General features: G+C 37.9%; 1 protein-coding gene across 1 annotated transcript; it reads right to left on the bottom strand.

Annotated features, from left to right (window-relative positions):
* Positions 1–362: 362 nt before the first annotated feature.
* On the bottom strand, positions 363–22,525 carry RASGEF1A (RasGEF domain family member 1A). The gene is made up of 12 exons (XM_080620876.1): positions 22,346–22,525; positions 15,734–15,862; positions 10,595–10,732; positions 6,120–6,341; positions 5,774–5,848; positions 5,456–5,548; positions 3,573–3,675; positions 3,212–3,291; positions 2,405–2,596; positions 1,892–2,015; positions 1,574–1,646; positions 363–486 (listed from the first exon to the last, which is right to left on the bottom strand). The coding sequence occupies exons 1-12, from the start codon at positions 22,517–22,519 to the stop codon at positions 462–464; spliced, it is 1,428 nt and encodes a 475-aa protein (XP_080477002.1). The 5' UTR covers positions 22,520–22,525; the 3' UTR covers positions 363–461.
* Between the last annotated feature and the right edge of the window lie 485 nt (positions 22,526–23,010).

Below are 23,010 nucleotides of genomic sequence, written 5' to 3'. Positions count from 1 at the left end.
AACATGTAAACTAACACCTGATTTGAAGGAGACTCTTTACTTCAAAGCTAGAGACATGTTGAGTGCTCTGTAGGATACTGCTCCAATGGAGTACTTAACTGGAACATCGGCTTTAGTTGAGAAGTGTGTTTTAATTTTTACTTATTTCGGTCGAAGTAATAAAAAATAAAAATTTGGATGCTAATAGAATAAGATCTCCCCAAGGATTCCATCTCCCATCATACACTTCATCTCTGAGAACAGGGCCCTGCCCTTGTATTCAAAATAAAAAACCAAAACCCTTCACTCAAGTGCCTTAAGGTTGACGTGAAATATTTACCACATTTTTTTCATAAAAGTTACTGTATATACAAAACAGACCTCAGCCAGTGAGGTCTTTCTCAGCTCAGTCCAAGTCCTTCAGGTTGTAAAAACATGTTCATTCAATGTGCTTCAAAGTCTGCAGATCAGATCCAAGAATCTCAGGCTCTGTTAAGCAGAGTTGTCCTAGAAGAAATCAAAAATAAATTTATCTTTCTGCAACAACAAAAAATGTTACAGTTTTGGTGACGGTGGGCATTAGATCTATCTTGCATCATTAGCTGAAGGCCTTTCTTCAAGGGATAAATTTCCAGCTGTTGCAAAGTGGAATATACCTGTGAATTCCAATAAAGTTGCTGACTTTAAATGAAAATTTAACTTTTATAACATTATTCAGGCCCTTAAGATGCACTGCGGCAATATGATGTCATTTTAAACTATGCTGAACAGCACCGGATTTAATGCAAGTAACATTGTGTGGATGTCATAAATGAAAAGCTTATGTGGACTTCCTACGAAACTTTGGGATCACTGGGAAGCAGTGTCTCATCTAGGACAATAGTATCCTAATGCAGGTCAACTGCAGCCCAGGATATACAGGCTTCTTCCTTCATTCTTTATCTGCTATGGGTATTTCAAATCTAAATATCTAACATGATTTTACAAAGGTCTAAATCTCTCTTTCTTGGCCTCAATATTAGAATTTTCATCTAAATTAGCTGATCTCATAATGTACATGGAAGAGGTGCTCCCCCCTCTCAAAGGGAAGAGGAATCATTGAGGCTTTTTCCCTTAAGAGTAAGCTGAAAATTAAGAGTATTCATATAAAACTTCACCTTTTTATAGGATTAGTAAGTGCATAGGTATGAGAAATGACGGCAATTTGTTATTATCTCTGTATATTTGTTTCCCTGAGAAAAGAATGTCTAAAACCTGCTACAAATGTAGACTCTTTTACTGTATTTGATAGCCTAAACAAAACATATTCTCTTTTGTAGTCCCAGCAGTGATCTTGCAGCCTGAACTGGTCTGGCTGGAAAAGCTGTTTTCAATGACTTAAAGCTGCCCATATGTCCAAGCCATATGGAATTTTTCAGATTTGAATTTTAAAGAAAAAATAAACATGTTTGGGCCAAAATGGTCTTAAACTGTGTATGCAAATAGGAGGAAGCTCATGATCACATGCCTGTATGTAGCTGTAAAAAAACAAAAAACAAACTCCCCAACAAAACCATAAACCAAAAAAACCTCATGTTCTCAGGAAGCTTCATACCTGAGTGTTTTCCAGCTGTCTTTCTCCATATGGTTTTCTGGGCCTTCACTTTCAAAGGATGCAATGAACAGAGCTAGTAAATAAAATAAGAACAGTCAGATACATGGGTTTGTTAACTGGAGAAAAAAAATTACAAGTTACAATACAGTAGGTGTAACTTGGCAGACCTCATAGTGAAGTTTATTCTCTTCAGAAGCTGATACAGAAGTGATAATACATATTTATCAAATATTTTTTGCAGGTTTTTTTCATCTGCATATTCAGTCTAGTGCTCACTGTACTGAATATATTCACTCACTGTAGTGTTAAGGATTTTACCTTCTTCACTGTAAATGGGTGCTGTGAGTAGATAGCTCTGAATCTTCTTGTCTTTTTCAAAAGGGCACTCAACCTGCTTCCATGTCAGGAAATCATGGATTTGTCTTGAAATTTCCCAGAACTTCTGCATGACGTAATTAAAATAATATTATTAAAATACTGTTTTCTTCCAACTATTAGTTCTTTTGTTTCAGTTTCACACCCTCAGTCTTATTCATGCTGTTTCTTGTTGCTATTTTAGGACCTTTTAAAACTAACCTTTTAACTGATGGAAATTATATATCAGCAATTTTTTAGATTCTCTTCTGTACATGCAATTGTGCATCTGCTGGATATGTAATATAAATATGGCAACTGCAAGCACTTGCTTTCACAGAAATTTGGTGAAACCATAGATCATAGCAATGCCGAAGGAATTGGTAATATAATGAACTAGAAGTTCAAAACTGGCAAATGTTTATAATTTACAATGTTTTAAGTAGCATTCCAGTTTCTGTAATAGCAAAGTCCTACCTTGAAGTTTATCTGCCCATTGGGCAAGCGGTTTGTATGTATTTTGTGCAGAAAGTAGATATCTTTAATGAACAGGTTGAAAACTGGGATGACTATTTTCTCTCGATTGCTGTTGGCAGTCTGAGATCGCTGTGCTGCTCCTTGCAGGGCTGTGCGGTAATTACAGAAGTTGCTGGATGGATCCATGTGATGCTATTTTTATGGAGGGGAAAGGCAGTCAAGTAATACATATTTACTTCCTTCAGGGAGTTCATTCTTTATGAATTCTTTGGCCCTCTTCTTAAATTTTCAAGATAAGAGTAGCATATACTTATTAGGTCTGGATTCAGGTTTTTCTAACTTCTGTCTTGCTTGGAAGGAGAATTCTGTATTGGCTTTACACCTATGCTTTATTTCAATGGCTAATGGAAGCCTGAAAGGAAATGAGAAATGCCTATTGGGGGAAACCCCCCAAAATTCTAACTTCTTGTCATCAATCTTTGTGGTGATGGTTCCAGTTAAGTATTGTTTTCATTCAGATCTCCACTAGATGGAGTACTCTCATTAGTTTTAACGGTAGCAAAATAGCATTTGCTGGAGTGAAAACTACCTAATTGGAAAAAATATGCTAGGAAGAAATAACCTAAAGAAAGCTTGCACTCTTTGCAGGCAAGTAGGGAGTTTGAAATTCAGAAAATGATCTCCCTAATGTTTATATGCTGGTGACCACTGCCTCAGTGATCTCTGACTTAGTTTCATCCAAACCTCTGGTACGGAATTAGTATTTGGTGGATTTCTAAGTAAAGTCTAAACTTTAGACTAACATACCTCTAAAACATCAAATTTGGCTGTTTTGACCTTGGACCAAGTTTTCTTTAGCCGTGCCACAGGACTCAAGTTCATGCCAGCTGAATGGAGAGGTAAGACAGAAACAACCGAGTTAAACAGTTATGATAGCCCTCTGTTTATGTATCGTCACCAATGTATTTTGGAAGGCAGTTCAGCTTGAGAAACAGAAGTTGTAGCTAACACTTACCCACCCACACGTTAATCTGTCACTGGTACATACTGCCCCTATAGAAGTGTGTATGCTGAGGTAGTCAGCTGATTTAGGGCAAGTATGAGCATTGTCTTGCCAGTCAAGTTGTAAAATGGAGTGCCTTCTGTCATCTGTGTTAAGGATACTCACAGATAATAGCCATCATTGAGTTGAAGTTTCCAATATTGAAACATTCTCTTGCCACATCAATGAAAAATTCCACCATTCTTGTACGCTGCTTTTTCTTTACAACCTGAAAAAAAACCCCAAAGATCTGTTAAGAGGGAAGGGATGGCCTGAATTTTGGATGGGATATTCAGTAAAAGGCATTGTAATAGGTTGATTGAATAGACATTTCAAGATTTGATCCAGCTAAATCTCATGATGATAATAGCATTGAAGGTATTCTGTTAAGATTAACTTTTGTTAAAAGAGCAGAAGTATTTGGGACTACTGTCAATTATTTGTCTAGCTGTGGGGGAGTGTAAGGTTTTGTTTATTCATGAAGTTCAATGTTTTGGGGAATCTTGTATAAACAGGCTGGACACTTTCAGCCATTTCCCATTACTTGAAAAAGAAGGTAACCTTGAAGCTGCTGTTGCAAAGAATATATGCAAAAAACCTTAAACCTATGAGGAAGGGGGAAAAGCAGACTTAAGACCAGGGCATATAACCTGAATATGAGGGAGAACAGTTACGATGTCCCAATTTTCTCATTTTACAGTGTATACTCTTAAATTATGTTTTGAGAGCAGGTAGTGATGATGATCAAATGTACAAATTCCCATTCATGCTAACACAAAAATAATCTAGCAAGTTATGCTGAGCATCCGCTTTGCAGATTTGTTCTTTTAATATAAATGGCGAAGCAAAATTAATATATAGCATTGTCTCCAAACTTTGCTTCCAAAAGCCATTAATCTTTCTCTCTCTCCTTTTCTCTTTTTTTCAATTTTAAACTAGTATTATTGCCTAGATTACATTCATTTATTGAGATCTTTCCTATATATAGATCTGGAAGATTGTTCTGGCTTGTACAAAAATGCCTCCCAAGTGGTGACTGCAGACTACTTCACCAGGGAATTCATTTTTCTTTTTAAAAAACACAACCTCTTGCATAATACTTCAGTTTCCATGTTATATCGAAAGAAAATCATTCAGTAGTCAATGGCTTGGCTTAGCCTTTTTGTCTGACTGGTTTACTAAATCTATTAGCCATACAAGCCAGCTCTGGAAGATGTCTTGGTGTGTTTTTGTAGTAAGTGTCTGTGAGAGCAGGAAATCCTAACAGATTAGGATTGATATGTCAGATTTCATGAAATTCCCTTAGGAATCTGGATTCCAACAGCAGAGGAACAGGAGAACAAAAGAATTCCTGACTAATAGGAACAGAGAGAAAATATCCCATTTGCTTGAAATGGTGCATATTAATAGGAACCTAAAATGACAATAAAAACAAAGTTTGTTATTCAGGGAAAGAAAAAAGTTTATGGGGCAGTGAACCTTCCGTTTCTTTATTACATGATAAAAGTTACTTTAACCTCTAATAAGACTGTTCTTGCACTTTTTTAACCTTTCCAGTAGTCCACCTTCTTTTCAGTTCCTTCAAAGAAAGCTTATTCCTGATTTTTCAAAAACAAATATGTATATATGACAGTGCTAATGATATCTAAGTGCAGTGGAAGAATAGCTGTTTATTGGTAAATCTGCATATACAGATGAGTATCTTCTTAAGAATTAATGGATGTAGTAAAACAAAATAAATCCAAAAGAGCTCCTAATTCAAACTCCACATGTTTAATTTCACTGCATGAGTAATGCTACTATAGAAGATAGACAAAACTAGAGAATACATGCAAAGCCAAACATGACCATGAACTCTCAACCATATAAGCATGAAAATAATTTAATGCTTAAGTAATGCCATTATCTTTAATTGCACTGCTAATGTTTAAATCTCTATTAGACCATTGTCTATCTCTTGTCCTTAAGGCCAGTATCTCTTTGCTATCTTTTTTTCTATGAATACCTACCCGACAAATCTCTGTAGCCACCAGCATGCTGAGACAATTGAACCAATTGTCATAGGCCTCCAAATTATAGGTTTTGGTCACATCGCCTCGGCACTGTAAGAGAACAGGCCATGTGTTAATCCTATCCTGTAGCATGATAAAGTCAACATACCAAAGGATAGATGTCCTTTTCACATCCTGAGAAAATCTTGCTGGATATTTTTTTAAGGCCGGTTAGAAAATGTCAGCCTTTCTTGCACAAAGTGTACTCAGATTATGGAGGTTCTTTACCCTGATTATTTTTTGTTTCTTTTTCCCTCCACACCCCTTCTTGTATACCTTGTGATTATCCAGGGAGTCCATGTGGCTGACAATCTGCATCAGATCCTCTGGGTAAATGTTGCTCACCCTTTCCTGTGTTTTGGAGACATGAGAGATTGTGACTGCACAAACAGAGTTTAGTGAAAAACACATCAATAAAGCCAACATTAGGAGAACATTTTGGTAACTTTCATCTTCCTACAGTTGAGAAGTGTGAAGTGTTATTGGTGTAGCTATTCGGTCTTGGTACTTTTTGATTAAAACACTGGAGGCTTTCAGTGAAGCTATAGCAAAGTTTACACAATGAGTATATTAATATTTACTAAATGGAAAATTAAATCATTCACACAAATTAGTGCCTCACCAGTTCGACATAGGTCAGCTGCTGTGCCAGGATCAGAGGGTCACAGCACACACTCAGGATGTCTTTTTGAGTTGACTGTGGCTTGGTTTTGAGGATGATGCCTTTGTCAGTAGCAGGTTGCCGGAATTTCTCTTTGATTTCCTGGTACTGGCTCCGTGCAGAGAGGGCCATCAGGAGATTCTGTGTCATCTGGCTAATGATCTTTTTCACTGTTCCATTTTCCTAAGCAGAAGGCAGAAACAGTGACTGCTAAAAAAACTTTAGCTCTTGCAGACACAGATTGACAGAGAATTTCTGACAGGGAAAAAAATAAATGCCTGCTATCCATTTCCTTTCATCTTATCTGAGCTGATCATCCTATGTCAAATTAACTTGTCCTAACTGCCCACACAACTTCATAACGACATTGTTATGCCTGCCTGCCTTCCCAACTCTGTTTCACTTACTTGGCTGGTCTGCTCCTTGTGGCAGTTTTTGGCTAGTACCCCCATTTCAAAGGCATCCATGTAAACAGCTTAATAGTGGGTAAAGTGAAAGGTAGTTGACTTGCTTGCACAAGGCTTCTTGGATTCTCTGTGTACAAAGTGCCAAAAAGCTCCTTCTCATTCTGACCAGACCCATTGATTATCAACTCTAGCCGAGGCATAACCTAGGGAATTAACATGTCCAAGAATATATCCCTAAAATACACTGGTTTGGCTTTGAACGACTACAGCATATGAAGATTTTGGTAAAAGCACAATTCACATCATGTTCGTGGACAACTAAAATGCCTTTCTGTTTATCAGGTGCAGATTTTAAGCATAGGACCAATAAGGATACCTACTGGTAAAGCCACAGAACTGTAATCCATCTGCTCAGTGTTTTGACAACTAAGGCAAGCTAAATGCTTTCTGCCATTGATTGTGTCCTATAGACATTCCTCTATGAAATCAACTCCAAAGAGCTAACTTGATCAGTGTTCTGCCTCTCCATCCCTCCTGTTACTGCTTTAAATGACCTAGGTTCTCCAATCCTGTTCTTTCTGCTCCTTAGAAATTAGAAAAATATAATTCTACCGAAGACAGTCCTTCTCTTTCCAACACAATTGTTCTGTTGCTTTCATGCAAATTATTTCTCTCAGCCACAAGAATAACTGTTTACAACCTGCTCTGTTGGTTTCTGCCAGTCAATTGGATACACTAGAAAGAACTGCAATGAATCTGTGATCGTTCAAAGAAGCCACTAATGTGCAGTGATGACTGAAATTATGTACCAGATGTGAGAGACGGTGACTACCAAATACTTGTATATTGCATGGTATAATTAAGCAATAATAGTGTCAGAGTGTTGCTTTACAAGGCAATAATCTGACTCCCAAGTGAAATCAAATGAAAAGCTGAAAGCAGCGTAGCTCATCTTGAGACAACTGGATTACTGCTGAACACCAGCTGGCTAGAGCCATTTGTGATATTGTGCTACAAGTGTTCAGAAATGCCAAAGGAGCAGGGTGTGGAGGGTGCTAAAATAAAGTGCTAATTGTGCTCTCTGGTATCCTGAGCTTTCTATTGTAAATCATTTTACTTCAGCTGCTATGTCTGATTTACCCACACCTCTGGGAGGAAGCAGACTTCCTAGATATGGGCCACAAAGAATAAAACTTGAAGGCAGGTGAGAGTATCACAGATAGTATGTGAAGGCAAATCAAGAAACTGCAGTGACATGAAAAATTATGGCTTAAAACTTAAGCTACTGTAAATTTATTAGCATCTGAATACTAAGACAAATACCCTTATACATTTAGCAGTTTTCTTTCATTACTAGTCTTACCCTAAATTTTCTTACAACTTTGGAAAATAAGTCAATGAGAGTACAATAACTTGTTTGAATTCAAGCAAGACATTTGTACTTGGGCACAACCCTGGCTGTACCGATAGCTATTTGATATGCTGTCTGCTATCACTAGGAGAAGCATCTGACTGCTTTCTACAAGTTCTCAGTTGACTTTACAGAATCATAGGATGGTTAAGGTTGGAAAGGACCTTAAGATCATCTAATTTCTACCTCCCTGCCATGGGCACGGACACCTCACACTAGACCATGTTACCCAAGGCTCTCTCTAGCCTGGTCTTGAACACTGCTAGGGATGGAGTATTCATGACTTCCTTAGGCAGCCTGTTCTAGTGCTTTCTATCCTATATATGGAGAATAGTGTCTTAGGAGACTTGGAAAAGCTTTAAAATACAAAATAAAACCCCAAACCATTACCATAATCCCTTGCGGAAGCACAGTATGGGTATACTTATTATGCTTAGTATATACTTATACAGTATTGTGGTGACAAATACTGAGAGCAAGAGCTGTTCTTTGTCACTGTCAAATTATGTCTTTTGGGGGTCAGATGTGGCACAGTTCTTCACTGATCAAGTTTGATCCCCTTAACAAGGCTACAAGTCAACATGGTGATGCTGTAACTAATGGATGTCATTAGATTCCTCAGACGCCAGAGCACTGAGCCACTTCAGGAAGACCTGTGTTTCTCAAATGACAATTTATTCATACATATCAGAGTGGGAGGAAAGGGGAAGAGAGAGAAAGACCACAAGTTCATTCTAGTTCAAAGTGATAGGCAAATTAAATACTAAGATACAAATGCTAAGTAACTCTCTGCCAAGTCCCCTTTCACAGTAGTATCTCTGCCAACACACATAAACCTTTTTGCCCTTGTCTACAAAAGGAATAGAAGGAATATTACAATACTGTTTCCTTTTCTCCTCCTACTCTCAGGCGCTGACATTTTCATAGTGGCATCCAAGTAAACAGCTTTGCTTATGCAATAAAACTGACATACTTCCTTTTGACAACTTGGTATCGCCTAATCATATTGCGTCCTATCACTGATTCATGCAGTGCTGTCAAACCTGTTGGTCTTCATTTTCTCCATACATGAATCAACAGAAACACATAATACAACTGTCTTTCCATTTCCTGCTAGTTGTTCTCTAACATAGAATCATAGAATAGTTAGGGTTGGAAAGGACTTTAAGATCATCTAGTTCCAACCCCCCTCTTGAGGTGATGGGTTTAAAAACAAGAAGCAGCTTCGACTTCTATATGAGTATGCTTTTCATGTTCATACAAATGCTTAACAATTAATTCCCTTGCAGTCCTTCTTTCTGTCTACTGGTAATTAGTGACTTTCTCAATGAGGAAAATAAGTGTTGGTTCAGCCCTTGTTTTATTTGATTTTGGTTTATCTGTTTGCTTTACAAAAGCCTTGGGGCCTAGTTTTCTTCATAGGCTAGAAACTCAGAGCTGTTAAAGATTGACTAGGTAGCAAAGTTTCTTTTGTGGAATTATTGTGTATGTCACCTGAAACATAGCAACAAACCAGTTGCTGATTATTGTTAGGAGCTAGGAATGAACTATTAAATAATAAGCATCTTCACCTTGAACAAGAATACATAGAATTATAGAATATTTAGGGTTGGAAAGGTCCTTAAGATCATCTAGTTCCAGCTCCTCTCACACTAGACCATATCGTCCAAGGCTTTGTCCAGCCTGGCCTTGAACACTAGCAGGGATAGAGCATTTACCACTTCTTTGGGCAGTCCATTCCAGTGCCTCACGACCCTCGCAGTAAAGAACTTCTTCCTTATATCTAACCTGAACTTCCCCTGTTTAAGTTTGAACCCATTACCCTTGTCCTGTCACTACAGTCCCTGATGAAGAGTCCCTCTCTGGCATCCTTGTAGGACCCCTTCAGATACTGGAAGGCTGCTATGAAGTCTCCATGCAGCCTTCTCTTCTCCAGGCTGAACAGCCCCAACTTTCTCAGCCTCTCTTCATACGCGAGGTGCTCCAGTCCCCTGATCATCCTCGTGGCCCTCCTCTGGACTTGCTCCAACAGTTCCATGTCCTTTTTATGTTGAGGACACCAGAACTGCGCACAATACTCCAAGTGAAGTCTCACAAGAGCAGAGCAGAGGGGCAGGATCACCTCCTTCGACCTGCTGGTCACACTCCTTTTGATGCAGCACAGGATATGGTTGGCTTTCTGGGCTGCAAGTGCACACTGCTGGCTCCTGTCAAGTTTATCATCAACCAACACCCCCAAGTCCTTCTCTTCAGGGCTGCTCTGAATCACTTCTCTGCCCATTTGATACAACTAGCTGATATGCTTTGCAGGACTTAAGAGTAGTAAAAAAGGTTGGAATGTAAGTCATGATGAAAGTTAACTATATTGTGCCATTATAGTCACTGTCCTTTCTCCTTTTGCACTACACCCATTTTTCATATTTTGTCTCTTTTACACTTGATTATACAGTAGACGGTTTCTAGTAATGGAACCATTAAGTTCATGTCTCGGCCCATGCGCTACACTTATATTGACAGTTTAGCAACTGCTGCTGTAGTCTATTTAAAAAATACCCCAAGCAGGAGCAAGGGTTTGTATATTTAAAGGTTGACAAAACTTAATGTTTCTCCCTACCTACCTCATCACATTGTGTGATTCTGTGAGCAATCTCCTTCAATTCTTTCATGGATTTTTCATCTTGGAAATCATAGGGGAAAGTTTCCGTCCATTCCTTCAGGAGTTGAATGATTTTGGCAGCGAAGGATTTTAGCTTTACCTAGAAAGATACAATGAGTTGATTACTGACCAAAGGCTTTTCTGACTGCAGAGTAAATTATCTGATGAAGGTTCACATAAACTAAGAGACACCCTTGAAAATACTTTGCATTAGTAATAGGTGAAGAGGACAAAAAGAATATATTTAACTGTGAGCTAGTTTCCCAAATAGTATGATTTGTCCTCCTTTCATGATAGCTGGTGATGTCTCTTACCAAACACTGGAAAGATATTTTCAAGGTTAGTTGTATGAAGCCAGGAGGATGACAGATTAGTTTGTGACTTACTTTATTGAAGTCAATGGGACTCTTGCTGATTTATGCCATCTGAGGCAGCAGTACCTTAGTGTTTGAATTCAAATGCATACAAGCTGCAGCACTCTAGCAAGCATCTTTCATAAGGGACATTCACAAAGACATTTTTGTTCTATAGAATTTATCAGACCCTCCATGTTGAGTTGTATATTAAAATAAATGAATGTCAGGGAAGATGTGTATGTGTTCTCTCCATGACATCTAAATCTAGATGGACTTTGCAAATAAAAAGTATTGGCTCTTACTCAAAAGGCTGTCAACCATAGAAAGGGAAGGAAAAGTTATTTTCTAAGTTCTTCTGTTACCTATGAATCTTTAAAGGCTTTTCATCAGTTAGACCCAAATTGGATGCCAATTATTCCACTATGCTAACAATAGCAGCATCAGTAAATCCAAGGAAGCGCTCCATAAAATTGGGAGTAGGAGTGCTAAGAACACTTTAACAAACAAGAAGAATCAAAACTTAATTCAGGTTGTATTTATCTTTCCACCCAGCTTGTGATGCACTGAAGAAAAAGAGGAAGCTTTCATTTGTGTTTATCTTCCCACTTGTGCAAGCTACACAGCAGTTCCTTCCCCCATGCACAGTGTGCTTTCCTCATCGCACTCTTAGGGATTTACAGAAGGTGACTTAGCATGTGAGTGTCACTACAGGAAATTGGTGTATTTTCTTTTAAGACAAATAGCGACTGTTCCAAGAATTGGTAGGAACTCCTGACAAAACATCATCTGATCATGGTATTGTCCCAGTTTATTTGATCAAAACCAAAAGTCAACCAAACTAAGCTAATTTTTTTGCATTTCTTTACATCTCACTTATATATAGTCAGTGCAATATCAATAACGATTGATAAGAACTCTGAAGTTAAACCATGCACACTTGAATCCCCAATATGAAAATGAGCCAGTGTCCCTTGTAAGTCTAAAGGGAATTTTCTTGCCCTTTTATTTTTCTTTCCTCCCATAACAGCGAACTGCACTCTGCTAGCATTCTTTTCCTGTTTTTATTGATAGCATTTATTAATCCTCTTTGTGAGAGAAGCACAGAAAAGTTGTATAGCGAGGGCAAAAGAAATCATCGCCTTTCTCTGCCAGCAGACGTTCCTGCAAAGCAATGTCTGCTTATGCCACTTCTGTGGAGCCCACGTTCAAGGTATTTCTGAACAGTATAGGACAGAGTTCCAGATTATAATTGTCTGTCCTCTGAATTCACACTGTTATTGGCCTTGGGGAAAATACAATTTGTACTTCTTTGCTAAAGAATGTATGGAGCCTGACATTACTAAAAGAATAATCTGTAGGTGGTAATAGAGAATTAATTAGCCAGCCAGTGTGGTTTGCTTCAATTACATTAACAAGTATATGCATACTCTGCTTTTGTTTATCAAAAATTGCTACGGAACAGATTTTTGGTATTAATTATCCTAACTAGACTTTCTTTTTAACTTCTGAAGCTTAAAAGGGATGGATGGGAGCAGGAAAGTTTCAAAATCCATCCTTAGGCCATGAAAAGCATCTCTATATGAACACTAACCTCCTATCTTATGTATCTGCTCATTAGTTGCTAGGATTTCCTTCTTTGATCATGATGGAAAGCTAGGTATCTGTTGTAAGACAAACTGCAAACAACATTATTTGTCATGTAATTACTCTTCAGATGTAAAAAGGTGTAATGTTTTATCAAATGCTCTTAATGTTAATGAAAATAAGGTATGCTTTCCAAGAGCAATGCTATAAAATATCAGTAAAGTAAAACATGAATTTCCTGTTTCATGTACACTCTGATGAAACCCAAAGCAGTGTGACAGGCTCGATGCATGTAATTTGCAATAGCCTAGATAAAAATCACACAGATATGTGGGTAGCAGCACGCATTTTCCTTTTTGCCAAGGTTGCAACAAACCTACCAACCTATTCTTTCTGTAGTCCTACCCCAGATGTGAGCTTCCTTGTGAGGCCTGACAAAGAGTTCTCTCGAATCTGTGGGAATACTTTTCCCATAAATATTTCTTTGAGAAGAAAAATACTTCTATTAAGTACTGCGGATCAACCCTGTACTGAGTGAGACAAGACAGACAGGACCAAGAAACAACTACTAATTAGAAAGAACGGCAATAGCAGTACTGTGCTTGTAAGAAAGGGAGGTTTATTGACAGTGACGCAGTTGTAAGTATTGTTTTGATTTTTGATTTAACAACAGGTTTTTCCATTGAATAATGCTATACAAGTGTTGTTTTTTTTTTTCCTGTGACAGTCTAATTTGGGTCTTTCCAATCTCTAATGCACTTACGGCGAGTTAAATTTTATCCTTTATGGTCAAGCTTAACTTCTGACTTGTATATTATAATTGAAGCCTCAAACCATGAAACCCTTCCTTTCTATGAGTGGCCAAAGGAGCTTTGAGCAGGCAGGATGTCAGCATCCCAGAGTGTTTTTTTTTTTTCAATCTACTTCACTCTGGATTGTGTTCTGTAGGACCCTCTGAATAGCCAGTAATGTCAAAAACAAATGAATGATAAGTATTGTGATGTGTAACCTCAAAACCTGGCTCCTCGCCACTTTTCCAGCTCTTATGCTATCCAGACTGCAAGTCAGCCAGCTTCCCAACTGAAGAGACTTGCGCAAGCAAACAGTGTCAGAAATTATCAGAACTGCTTTAACTGCTTTTGCCAGCTATTTGCTCCTATGGAGCCACTTAATTAGAAGGTGCTGGTAGCTGATGATACTTTAATGGGCTATGACTATGAATACACAGAGTGTCTGAAGTTGAGAATTTCTATGCTGCATATGAAATGAGTTTTTATTTGTTGCCAGATAGAAAAACAAATGTTTGTGAATGCTAGTGGCTGAACTTTTCTGTAAAACATACAGGTGCTTACAGAAGAGGACATCAAAGTAGTCATTTGAGAGGAATTTCAGAAGCTTATGTAGTGTTTTCCAAGAATTTTGTGTTTAGTGGGCAGGAAGGGGGTAGGAAGGGATCAAGGGCATAGTAGGAAAAACAACCAGCAAAGGATATAAATTAAAGCAGCCTCCCAAACACTCGTGTTTTACTGTGACCCTGCTGTTTGTTGGTTTTCCTGTAGGCCCATTTCCAAATTGTCACCAGAAGGTGTAACAGTGTGGGTGTTTGCAGTATGAGCTGCTCTGTTCCACAGCCTTTTCAAAGTGGAAGCCATGATTTTTAAAACATCTGCTGAAAAGCCAGAATAATACTACTTTACAACTAATAGCTTTAAACAGCTGGATGATTTAGTCCCCAGATACTGTTTTCATTTGAAAATCTTGTAAGTGTATTGTTATTCACAAAAGTTTCATCTTATCCCATTATTTTTAAATCCAAGTGTTTTATAGATGTATTTTGACACTAGCTGCGGACAGCAGTTGTCTTCATATGTCTACAACTTTACTCATTGCATGACTCATATGGTCCCAGCATCTCTTACAAATTCCTACCTCTGTTGTTTAGTTACCTGTTGCTGAGGCATCATTACAATTTAGTGTCAGTTTGAGGTTGCTCAGTCATGAACCTAGTTCAGCAGTGGCAATGGGAAGTGTTGACTTCTGTGTACAAAGCTGGATGCAGTGGTTCTTGCAACTTCTTTACCAAACCCCTTGAATTTACCAGCACCTACACCGTAAGTTATATAGCTATTTCGCGAGTTGATCAGGGGACTGACCTATATGAAAGTAATTTTGCACTAAGTGGTTAGTTTTCCCTATGGAGTAATTTTGTGACATAATAAAAGACTACACCCCAGGGGCAGTAAGGGAGACAGAGATGTCTGTGTTGCTGTCAGAAGCTCTGTATCGCCAAACCACAGAGTTATTTTTTTGTAGTTCCTACTCAACAGTAGTGATACACCAAGGAGAAAACAAAATGGGATAACAATATGCTGAAAATTAGGAATGTGAGGATGTAATTTCTCACCATAGAAGAATGGATCCAAAGCATGCCTGGGATTTGAACAATTTAGGTCTTTAAATACTTGCTGATTTCATCCTTGTTTCTGTTGCTCTTATCTGCATCCCAGCTTGGACTATTGTGTTACTTCAATTTCAGCCAAAAGCCCTTAAGTCCATCTAAGTCTCACCATTATGGAAACTGTGTATTGAAGTGCATGTCGTAAACTGACCCAGTTTGGTTTAATTGGTTGTAGTAAAACTGCATAGTCATACGGGTCAGCACAGGCTACCATTTTAAGTAGTGCATACCTTAATTTTTGTGAGAGGTAATTCTGGTTTACTTTCACACCAGCTGAAAAACACTACACCAATAACCTATAGTAGGGCGCTTAACTCTAATAGGATGGTGAAAGGGACTGGAGAAAAGAGAATCAGATTCAAGAAAGACCTAACTTGGTGAAAGCTCAAAAGTGTGAAATGACTTGCAGGTCAAGTTTCATGGCAGATACACATTGTACCAGTCCACAGCATCGGCCTGTAGCAAAGTTGTATTTCCAGCCACTGTACCCAACTGGTAAGGTAGTACATAGCCTATGTTTGTGGCTAGCAAAGAAGGAACAGTACTTCAGGACAAAAGATCCAAATGGAATTTCATCCAGCAATGCATGCCAATTACAATTTCAATTTATTCTTTATCAGTTTATTCAGCTTTACAATGAGAGAGAGAGTGAGAAATAAACAACAGTGGCACAGCTAACTGAAGGACATAATGGTTCATTTACCTTTTCTGCCTCAATCCCCGTTTCTAGCTGCTGCTTCTGTTTAATGCAGAGCTGTCCCACTTTAGCCAGGAGCTCATGTGGGTGAATGAAGACTCGTGAGCTCAGAAGGAAAGTGAAGATGTATGTCCTCTGTGGAAGTAGAAAGAAAAAAAAGTTGAATAACTTTATTCTAAATAATCTGTCTTCCTTGGAAAAACTATTCCACAAACCACAAACGTAACTTTCTTTCATTTAAAGTTTTTAATTTTTTTTTTCCTTGTCTCCAGAGACATGGTAGTCTTTTCTAGGTCTGTTAAAAGGAAATGCTGTAGGCTTCAAGGCTGTTAACTTTGGTGTTTTCAGATTCCCACATTATTTCCCTTTAAAATGACAAACTTAATATATCTAACTAGTCATCGCTCATCAAAAAGACAAATTAAATACATCCAGTGTATGCTGCTGTGCCTCTTGAATGCCACAATTTATATTGCTTTGTTTCTTTAAGAGTGATTGTTTTTCACTGAGCTGCAGAAAACTGCTTCATGTGTCTTCCAAACCACAGCTGTAATTTCTTCATCTAGGAGATTTTTTCCTTCCTTTTTTCCCACAATCACTGACACAAGCTTTAGCTTAGATTGTGACCATATGACAGTAATTCATTTTTAAGCTTAACTTTACTTATTTGGAGCCTGTTTCAGAGTCCTTTGAGCATGAACACTGTAAATAAATGCCAGTAATTATTATTTCTCATTAGAAATATCTTCTCCATTTGTATTTTAAAAGCTGTAATGCATTGCATTCTGAATCATACTCTGAACAGTTTTGTTGAAGTGACAATGCCTTCATGCCCTACTCTTGCTACAGTGTTTGAAATTAGGCTTCTGTATTTGAATGTAATTGCTGAGTAATGACTGTAGTATCTCATAAGCACTTCAGTTTTTCCTTTGGGCTTTTTGACAAAATTTGGAGTTGTAAGAATTGTAGGGGGGATCTCTTTGACAATGAATTTCAATTAACCTTTGTTATGTTTGCAGTGTGTACTGTTAGTTTGCACTGTGTTTTTAGAAATGTGATTTGGCAGGCCACAACCAAGTATGCATATAAATAGTCAATGTGCATGTATACAACCTTGGACTCGGCAAGTAAATTGAGACAACTAAAAGCTATGACCAGTTATCTAAAAAATGGCATCTCTACTATTAGCTACTGAATTCTGCTGCTTGAAGTCTCTAAAACACACTTGTATTTAAACAATCTTAGTATCTTTAGGACACCGAAATTGTTATGGGGTTTATTTCTAATCACAATAAAATGTGTTATTAATGAAAAATGTTTCTACCTCTTTAGTACTCAGTGTGCCCTATAATATAAATCTAGCATTAAAATCCTCCAAATATCAGAAGGGGAAAAAAGGCATGTTCTTTTTAACAAAATAAATAAAAATAACTAAAAGTCACAGTGTTCTGGGACTGAATGAGCAGCCTAATAGATTAATTATGTATCTATTAAACACCCAACTCTGCCCTGAGCTTGTGGAAGAAGGTAATGAAAGAACATTGGAGTGTGATACAGCAAAGGCATTTAAAAATGCTCATTCTGATTTGAAAATCTGATTAGCACTGGGTTTTATGTATTAAATTAGGAGTAGCATTCATTCTTTACAATGAAAACTGGAGTTAATCCATAGTCTTTGCCTTGTCTATTGTTTATGAATAGAGGAACTGAGGAGAGGGGTTAACCAGATAGACAGACAGTTTGGGTCAGGTATGTGAGTAGCCCTTCTACTTACAGAAAATGGACAGCTGGGGCCATCTAACAATCAGGCTCTTAGTGACTTTGAGCAGGTGGCGAGGGCAGCGACAGGACACTGACAGAATGGCCACCCTTCTTGATGGCATGGTTGCTAACATCCTATACAAGGGTATATTGTGAAAATTTGAGAAACTGAGCTTCTGTTTGGTATTTTGTTTATGTGTCTCTACAGAATTTCAGAGTTTATTTTTACATTTCAATGACAAAAAAATTGCAGTTCATTAATTTTAGTAAGAAACTCAGTGTAGCTCTTACACCTGCATCTGAAAACAGTTGATGACATTGTATGAGCTTTAGAGAAACTTTATAAACATCTATGGTAGTGTATGTGATGTGTTGTGGGCATAAAATTAGGCTGAAGAACTAACCTGAATCACAGAAGGGGACTTGGTTGTATTATCAGACAATGCATTAGATCTTTAATTCTTATGTATATGAGAATGATCCCTAAACTGATAAACTCCCTAATCAGAATGAAACAACAGAAAGAATAGTATTGGGCTACGAGATTTTTCTTTTGGGTGGGGTAAGATTGGAGTGGTTTTGTTTGGTTTTGTGTGTTAAACTATATCTGGTTATTCTCTGTTGGTTTTTGTAGCCAGCTTCCATGTTCATTTCTATCAGTGTTGTCCCTAAACTTAAAATTGTGAGTCTAGGCTATCGGGGAAAAGAATATAGCTGTTGGGTGCGTCAGCTGTCACTGGGTTGTGTGAAAACTTGTTCTGGAAACATGAAGCAGCCCTCACTTGTACTGTATTTTGCATTTGAGAGATAGGGAATGAAAAAAAAAAAAGACCTTGATACTTTCATCCTTTCCTAACATTCTTGTTTTGAGAGTTTAGAAGTCTTTTTGAAAGATGCCTGCACGTGTAAGTAGCAGGGAATCACAACTTAAGCCACACTGCACTTCCAGTGACCTTTGCTCTGATAAGCTGGAACACATTCTTTTAAGGAAAGATGTAATTTTGCTTCTTGCACTAATTCTAGTGTTGGTCTCCTTGGTGGAAGTTTATGTGGTGTGGGACAGCGTTTATCTCGGGGTGACTCTGAGAAGGGCCCACTCAGAGTATCATTTCCCTATTGTTATACTGCAAGAAAAGTATGACCCAGATGACCTGAGATTTTATTTGGTTTCCATAATGATTCATATGATCTTCAAAGAAGTGCCAAACTGGTAAGCTGCAGGAAGATCATATATATGGCAACAAAAGTGCATCCCTTCCATTTTAGGCTTGCTGATGTCTCTCTGTAGTCTGTAATAACTGTACTGGACCCATGTAATGTTTTCTCCAGACAACACTGGACTATTAGGTTTCAGAAACAAATTACTATTGCTTCTGCAACCCATCTGCTGTATTTTTAATCAATTTTTAAAGTCACTTAACTGGAACTAGGTTCAGTACTTTGGAAAACAAAATTGTTCCATTGTGGTCAATCTAGATATGCTGGTTTACAATATATTGGTATGTAATTGGGTGTGTGTGTGATACTTTTATTGCTTATGCTGTCACAGACAAGGAGTAACTGTAATTAAGAATCTAATTAAAAATTATAGGTCTGACAGCAGTATCGACCTCTATCTCCTTGTCTCTTTGCTAATAAGCATTCCCTATCTAATAAAGAAAATTCAGCCTGAACTAAGACATACATTTCAGCTTACTGCTAGGTCTCGGGGGCTAGGAACACAGTTGTTTTGGATAGGAAATATTTCATACTAATATCACATATATTACCTAGATCAAGGACTTCTGTGATTTGTTGTGCTTTTACTACTATACACATATAGGCTAAATGTTTTAACAGTGTAAAAATCTACCCTCTCTCATAGGCAATTCCTTAATCATGAAGATGATGGTTTGGAGAAGAAAATTTAGCTATGAAGCTAGCTAGTTTGACAAAGAATGATTAAAAATACTTCTATAAACTATGAGATTGGAAGCTAAGCTTTATTTAGCCTACAAAAGTGACAGGTATTTGAGAAGACAGGGAAAAAAAAATCCTTTTTGCACTTGGAACAACATAAACTGACACAAAAGGGCTTGTGCTTTACAAGAGAATAAGAAGCCAGATTCCTTTAGTGCCTAAAGTTGTTGCTAAGAGATGAGCTGAATTATATTTAAAAAAAGAGAGAGAGTGCAAATGCAGAAGGCTAAAGAAGGAATTGTTACTCTCTGCCTGAAGAATGCACTGATGTCTTCTTGAGGAGGAGGGGAAAAGGAAGAAAAATGTTTTCTCTGCTCATTCTGGAACTTCGTGTTTGTGAAATATTTTCTTGAAACACGTTTTTTTGCTTGGGCACAAGGGTTGTAGACTGGTACATTCCATTCCTAACCTCCCGAACTCCTTCGTCTCATGAGTATACATTTTTCGATGTGCTGAACAAGTCCCTGTAGATAAACAAGCCTACAAAGAGCAGGACACAAATGTTGGCCCTTATCTTTCCCATCCCCCCTTTGCCTGTCTCGTGTCCTGCCAACATGGCAAATACATTCTTGTTTTGCCTCTGTAACCAGCAGAGAAAGATACTCTGTATTTGCTTTCTCCCCTGCCTCCCCCTTTTTTTTTTTCCTGTCTGGAAGGTTCCTGGGATCTTTAGCTGCATGTCCACACAGGCGAGAATGCCTTCTAAGCCTTGTGCTCAGATGTACTAATCCTAAAATCTGAACAAGTACTGCAATTTACGGACATGTCACTCTGAAACTAAAGTAATTTCTGCTACTGTTACCAATTGCTTCTCTTAGTGTGAATTAATTGGTGGTGCCTTGCTGTCTTTCTTAACATGTGTGGCCAGAGACGAGATTGAGAGGTGCTTGTACCTTTGTCTTGAATACATGAGTATTGGCTACTCTTCTGACAGTGTATCAGCTTAAATGGCCATCACTCTAACCCTCTGTGGCAACTTCCCTAAAAATAGAAATGAACATGATATTAAGTCTAAGCACTGGATTTAAAGGTAACTCAAATGCTCCTTCCTTATATAAATTGTTATATGCTTTGTTTATATAAAATAAGCTTTGTTCAAAGCTTATTTATCTACTCATTTTATAATTAATCCTTTCAGCTAAATTGGGTGATCTGATTTAACTAAAAGAACGTGTCCTGCTGTAAAGGAGATGAATTTCCTTTGATGCTGTTTTCTATCTGTTTTTCCCTGGAGTTCCCTTAATTGCTTCTGTTGTATCTCTCTCAGCTGTCAGCTTGCCGTCTATTTAAACTGCAGCCTCTGGGGGTGGGGTGCATGAGTGCTTGGTTTGCAGTGTTCCCTTGCATGGGGTGTGGGATAGCACCATGGAAACCAGTAGCATTCCAAAATAAATTGTAGACCCCTTGAGTAATGCTCACCTTCTTGAACCATTTTCAGAGTAGTTGTGTTATAAATAGATCTTATGTTACAAGTGACAATAAGGAATGTGTATTAGCAGCTACTTAAAAATATTGGCTATACTCCAGAAATCCAAGGAGCAAGTAACTGTATTCTAGGAGCACATAAAAAATGGGAATGGACTCCCTGGAAGACTTAACTACAGCTGCCCAGTGGTACACCATACTAGCTCTACCTGTTGCTTTCTTCTGCACATCTATTATGCAATTTGTATTTGGGGGCAGGGAGCTGACACTTAATGTCTGATAATGGTTATCCCTCTGTGTCTTATGAAGGAATTAGTACTAAGTATCTGTCAAAGGTAGTGAAATTGTATCTTAGCCATATTTAAATGAAAGGTTTAGGGTTACTTTTGAACTGGATTATTAAAATCTCCTAGTTTTGCTTATTTTAATCTTCTGCTGATGATAGCTGGCAATTCTCCTGCTTATACGCAATGAACACTCATATGTGGAGTCTCTTTATGAAGATGAGTGGTGCATACATGGGAGCTTGGAGGGATTTTATTGTGACTGATGTGAAATCACAGTAAAAAGTTCTACACTAATTGGACTAAGAAACATACAAGATATAGTATGGCTCACTATGACAAGTGTTAAGTCCAGCATACATGTTAATAGTGATTTCAATTTCCTAACCCTTGTTAGTCTTTACAAAGAGATGGGATTTTTCTGCCATAGCTACCACTTTTTCAGAGCTTAAATGGAATATAGGCTATATAACCTCTCTGATCTTTGGCAATGTGTTTAAATATCCCTTGTACTCATTGGTGAGAGATGTTAATTTTAAGTGATCAAGTGCTCTCTTAATAATATCCTTGGTTCAGAATCTCACTGCATGCCCTGGAGTTATAAATGGTATTTACTTCAGTGGACTGCACTAAGGATGTTTAATCAGTTGCAGAATCATTTTCAGGCTTAGAAACATACATACATAACAGTACAGGCCCATTATAAAGGCTTGAGAAAGAAAGCATTTTAATTATTTTTTTTTTCTTTTCCTGATGGTCTAAAAGGTACATAGAATTAAAAAAACAAAACCCAAACCAAACAACCCAACAACAAAACTTAAGCTGATTTCAGGTCTGCTTTACTAGGTAGGAGCTGGTTAGTAGTTAATCTTGGCTGCATTAGAGCTTAAAACAGCTTAGAGAGATTTGAAAATTTTGTGGCTAATGCTGCTTTTAATTGGTTCTTAAGGCACCCATTTGGCTTCAACATGACTTTATCTTTCTAACAAGTGTTTTGATTTAAAAACGGAGAGTATCCCCATTGAGCAACATCTTTAGTGAATGAATATTGCAAGTAAAATAAATGCATATTTAGCCTACATCTTAATCTTGAATCAGATGTCAGTAGAATTTCTTTATACTAACTGATGCAGATATGAATGCAGGAAAACCATGGGAAGAAAAAGAAACCCCTTCAGTGGCTACTTACATCTGGATAATAGTCCATGGTGGGCACCAGGTGCTCTATCAAGGCCTCCAGTGATCCAGAAACAAGGTTCCCATCCTGATAAACAGGGTCCACACACCTCTCCCCCATATCTGGCTGCACTTGCCCACTACAACTGGAACCAAGCATGCTGGAAAATATTGGTGTCTGGGGCATAGTTTCCTGCAGAAGCAGCAAAAAACAAACCAACAAGAAAGAAGGTTAAGCTTTCTTTCAGGATGTCTTATGTGTAGGTTTTAGAGAGGCATATATTAAATCCAATTACGTATTTGACTGAATGCAGTCTAGGCATCTGAGCTAAATTCTGAATCCAAGCAGCCACATATCTGTAAGCTGGCTTTGGGGTTTGAAATGCATTTGAAACAATGTCACTAAGGCTGTAGATGCAGAAGCTGTAAGAATTTTCTTCACTGTACGTGATTCCTCCTTTCTCCCTAGTTTTCCCCTAGCTTTTTATGCTGTAAAACTGTACAGGGATGAACATGTAGTATGCTTTCTGAATTCCAAGGATACTGAAGCAGAGCCTTAGTGAACAAATAAAACATACTGTGCCTTAATGTCCCTCTTTTTACTTTTTTGAAGTCAGATCTTTGGCCAAAATACTTGACTCATGGTGATAAATCCTTCAACCCCTTCTGTATCTACAT

This window comes from Psittacula echo (assembly GCF_963264785.1).
Source record: "Psittacula echo genome assembly, chromosome: 6".
In the NCBI taxonomy this organism is placed as follows: domain Eukaryota; kingdom Metazoa; phylum Chordata; class Aves; order Psittaciformes; family Psittacidae; genus Psittacula; species Psittacula echo.
The sequence above is the reverse complement of the archived record's forward strand: the minus strand, read 5'-3'. Positions and strand labels throughout refer to the sequence as shown.

Coding starts and splice junctions, on each gene's coding strand:
- RASGEF1A (XM_080620876.1), bottom strand. CDS start 22,519: ATGCCCCAGACACCAATATTTTCCAGCATGCTTGGTTCCAGTTGTAGT. Junction 10,733..15,733: donor CGGGGATTGAGGCAGAAAAG/GTAAATGAACCA, acceptor GTATCTTTCTAG/GTAAAGCTAAAATCCTTCGC. Junction 1,647..1,891: donor ACCCATTTACAGTGAAGAAG/GTAAAATCCTTA, acceptor TTTATTTACTAG/CTCTGTTCATTGCATCCTTT.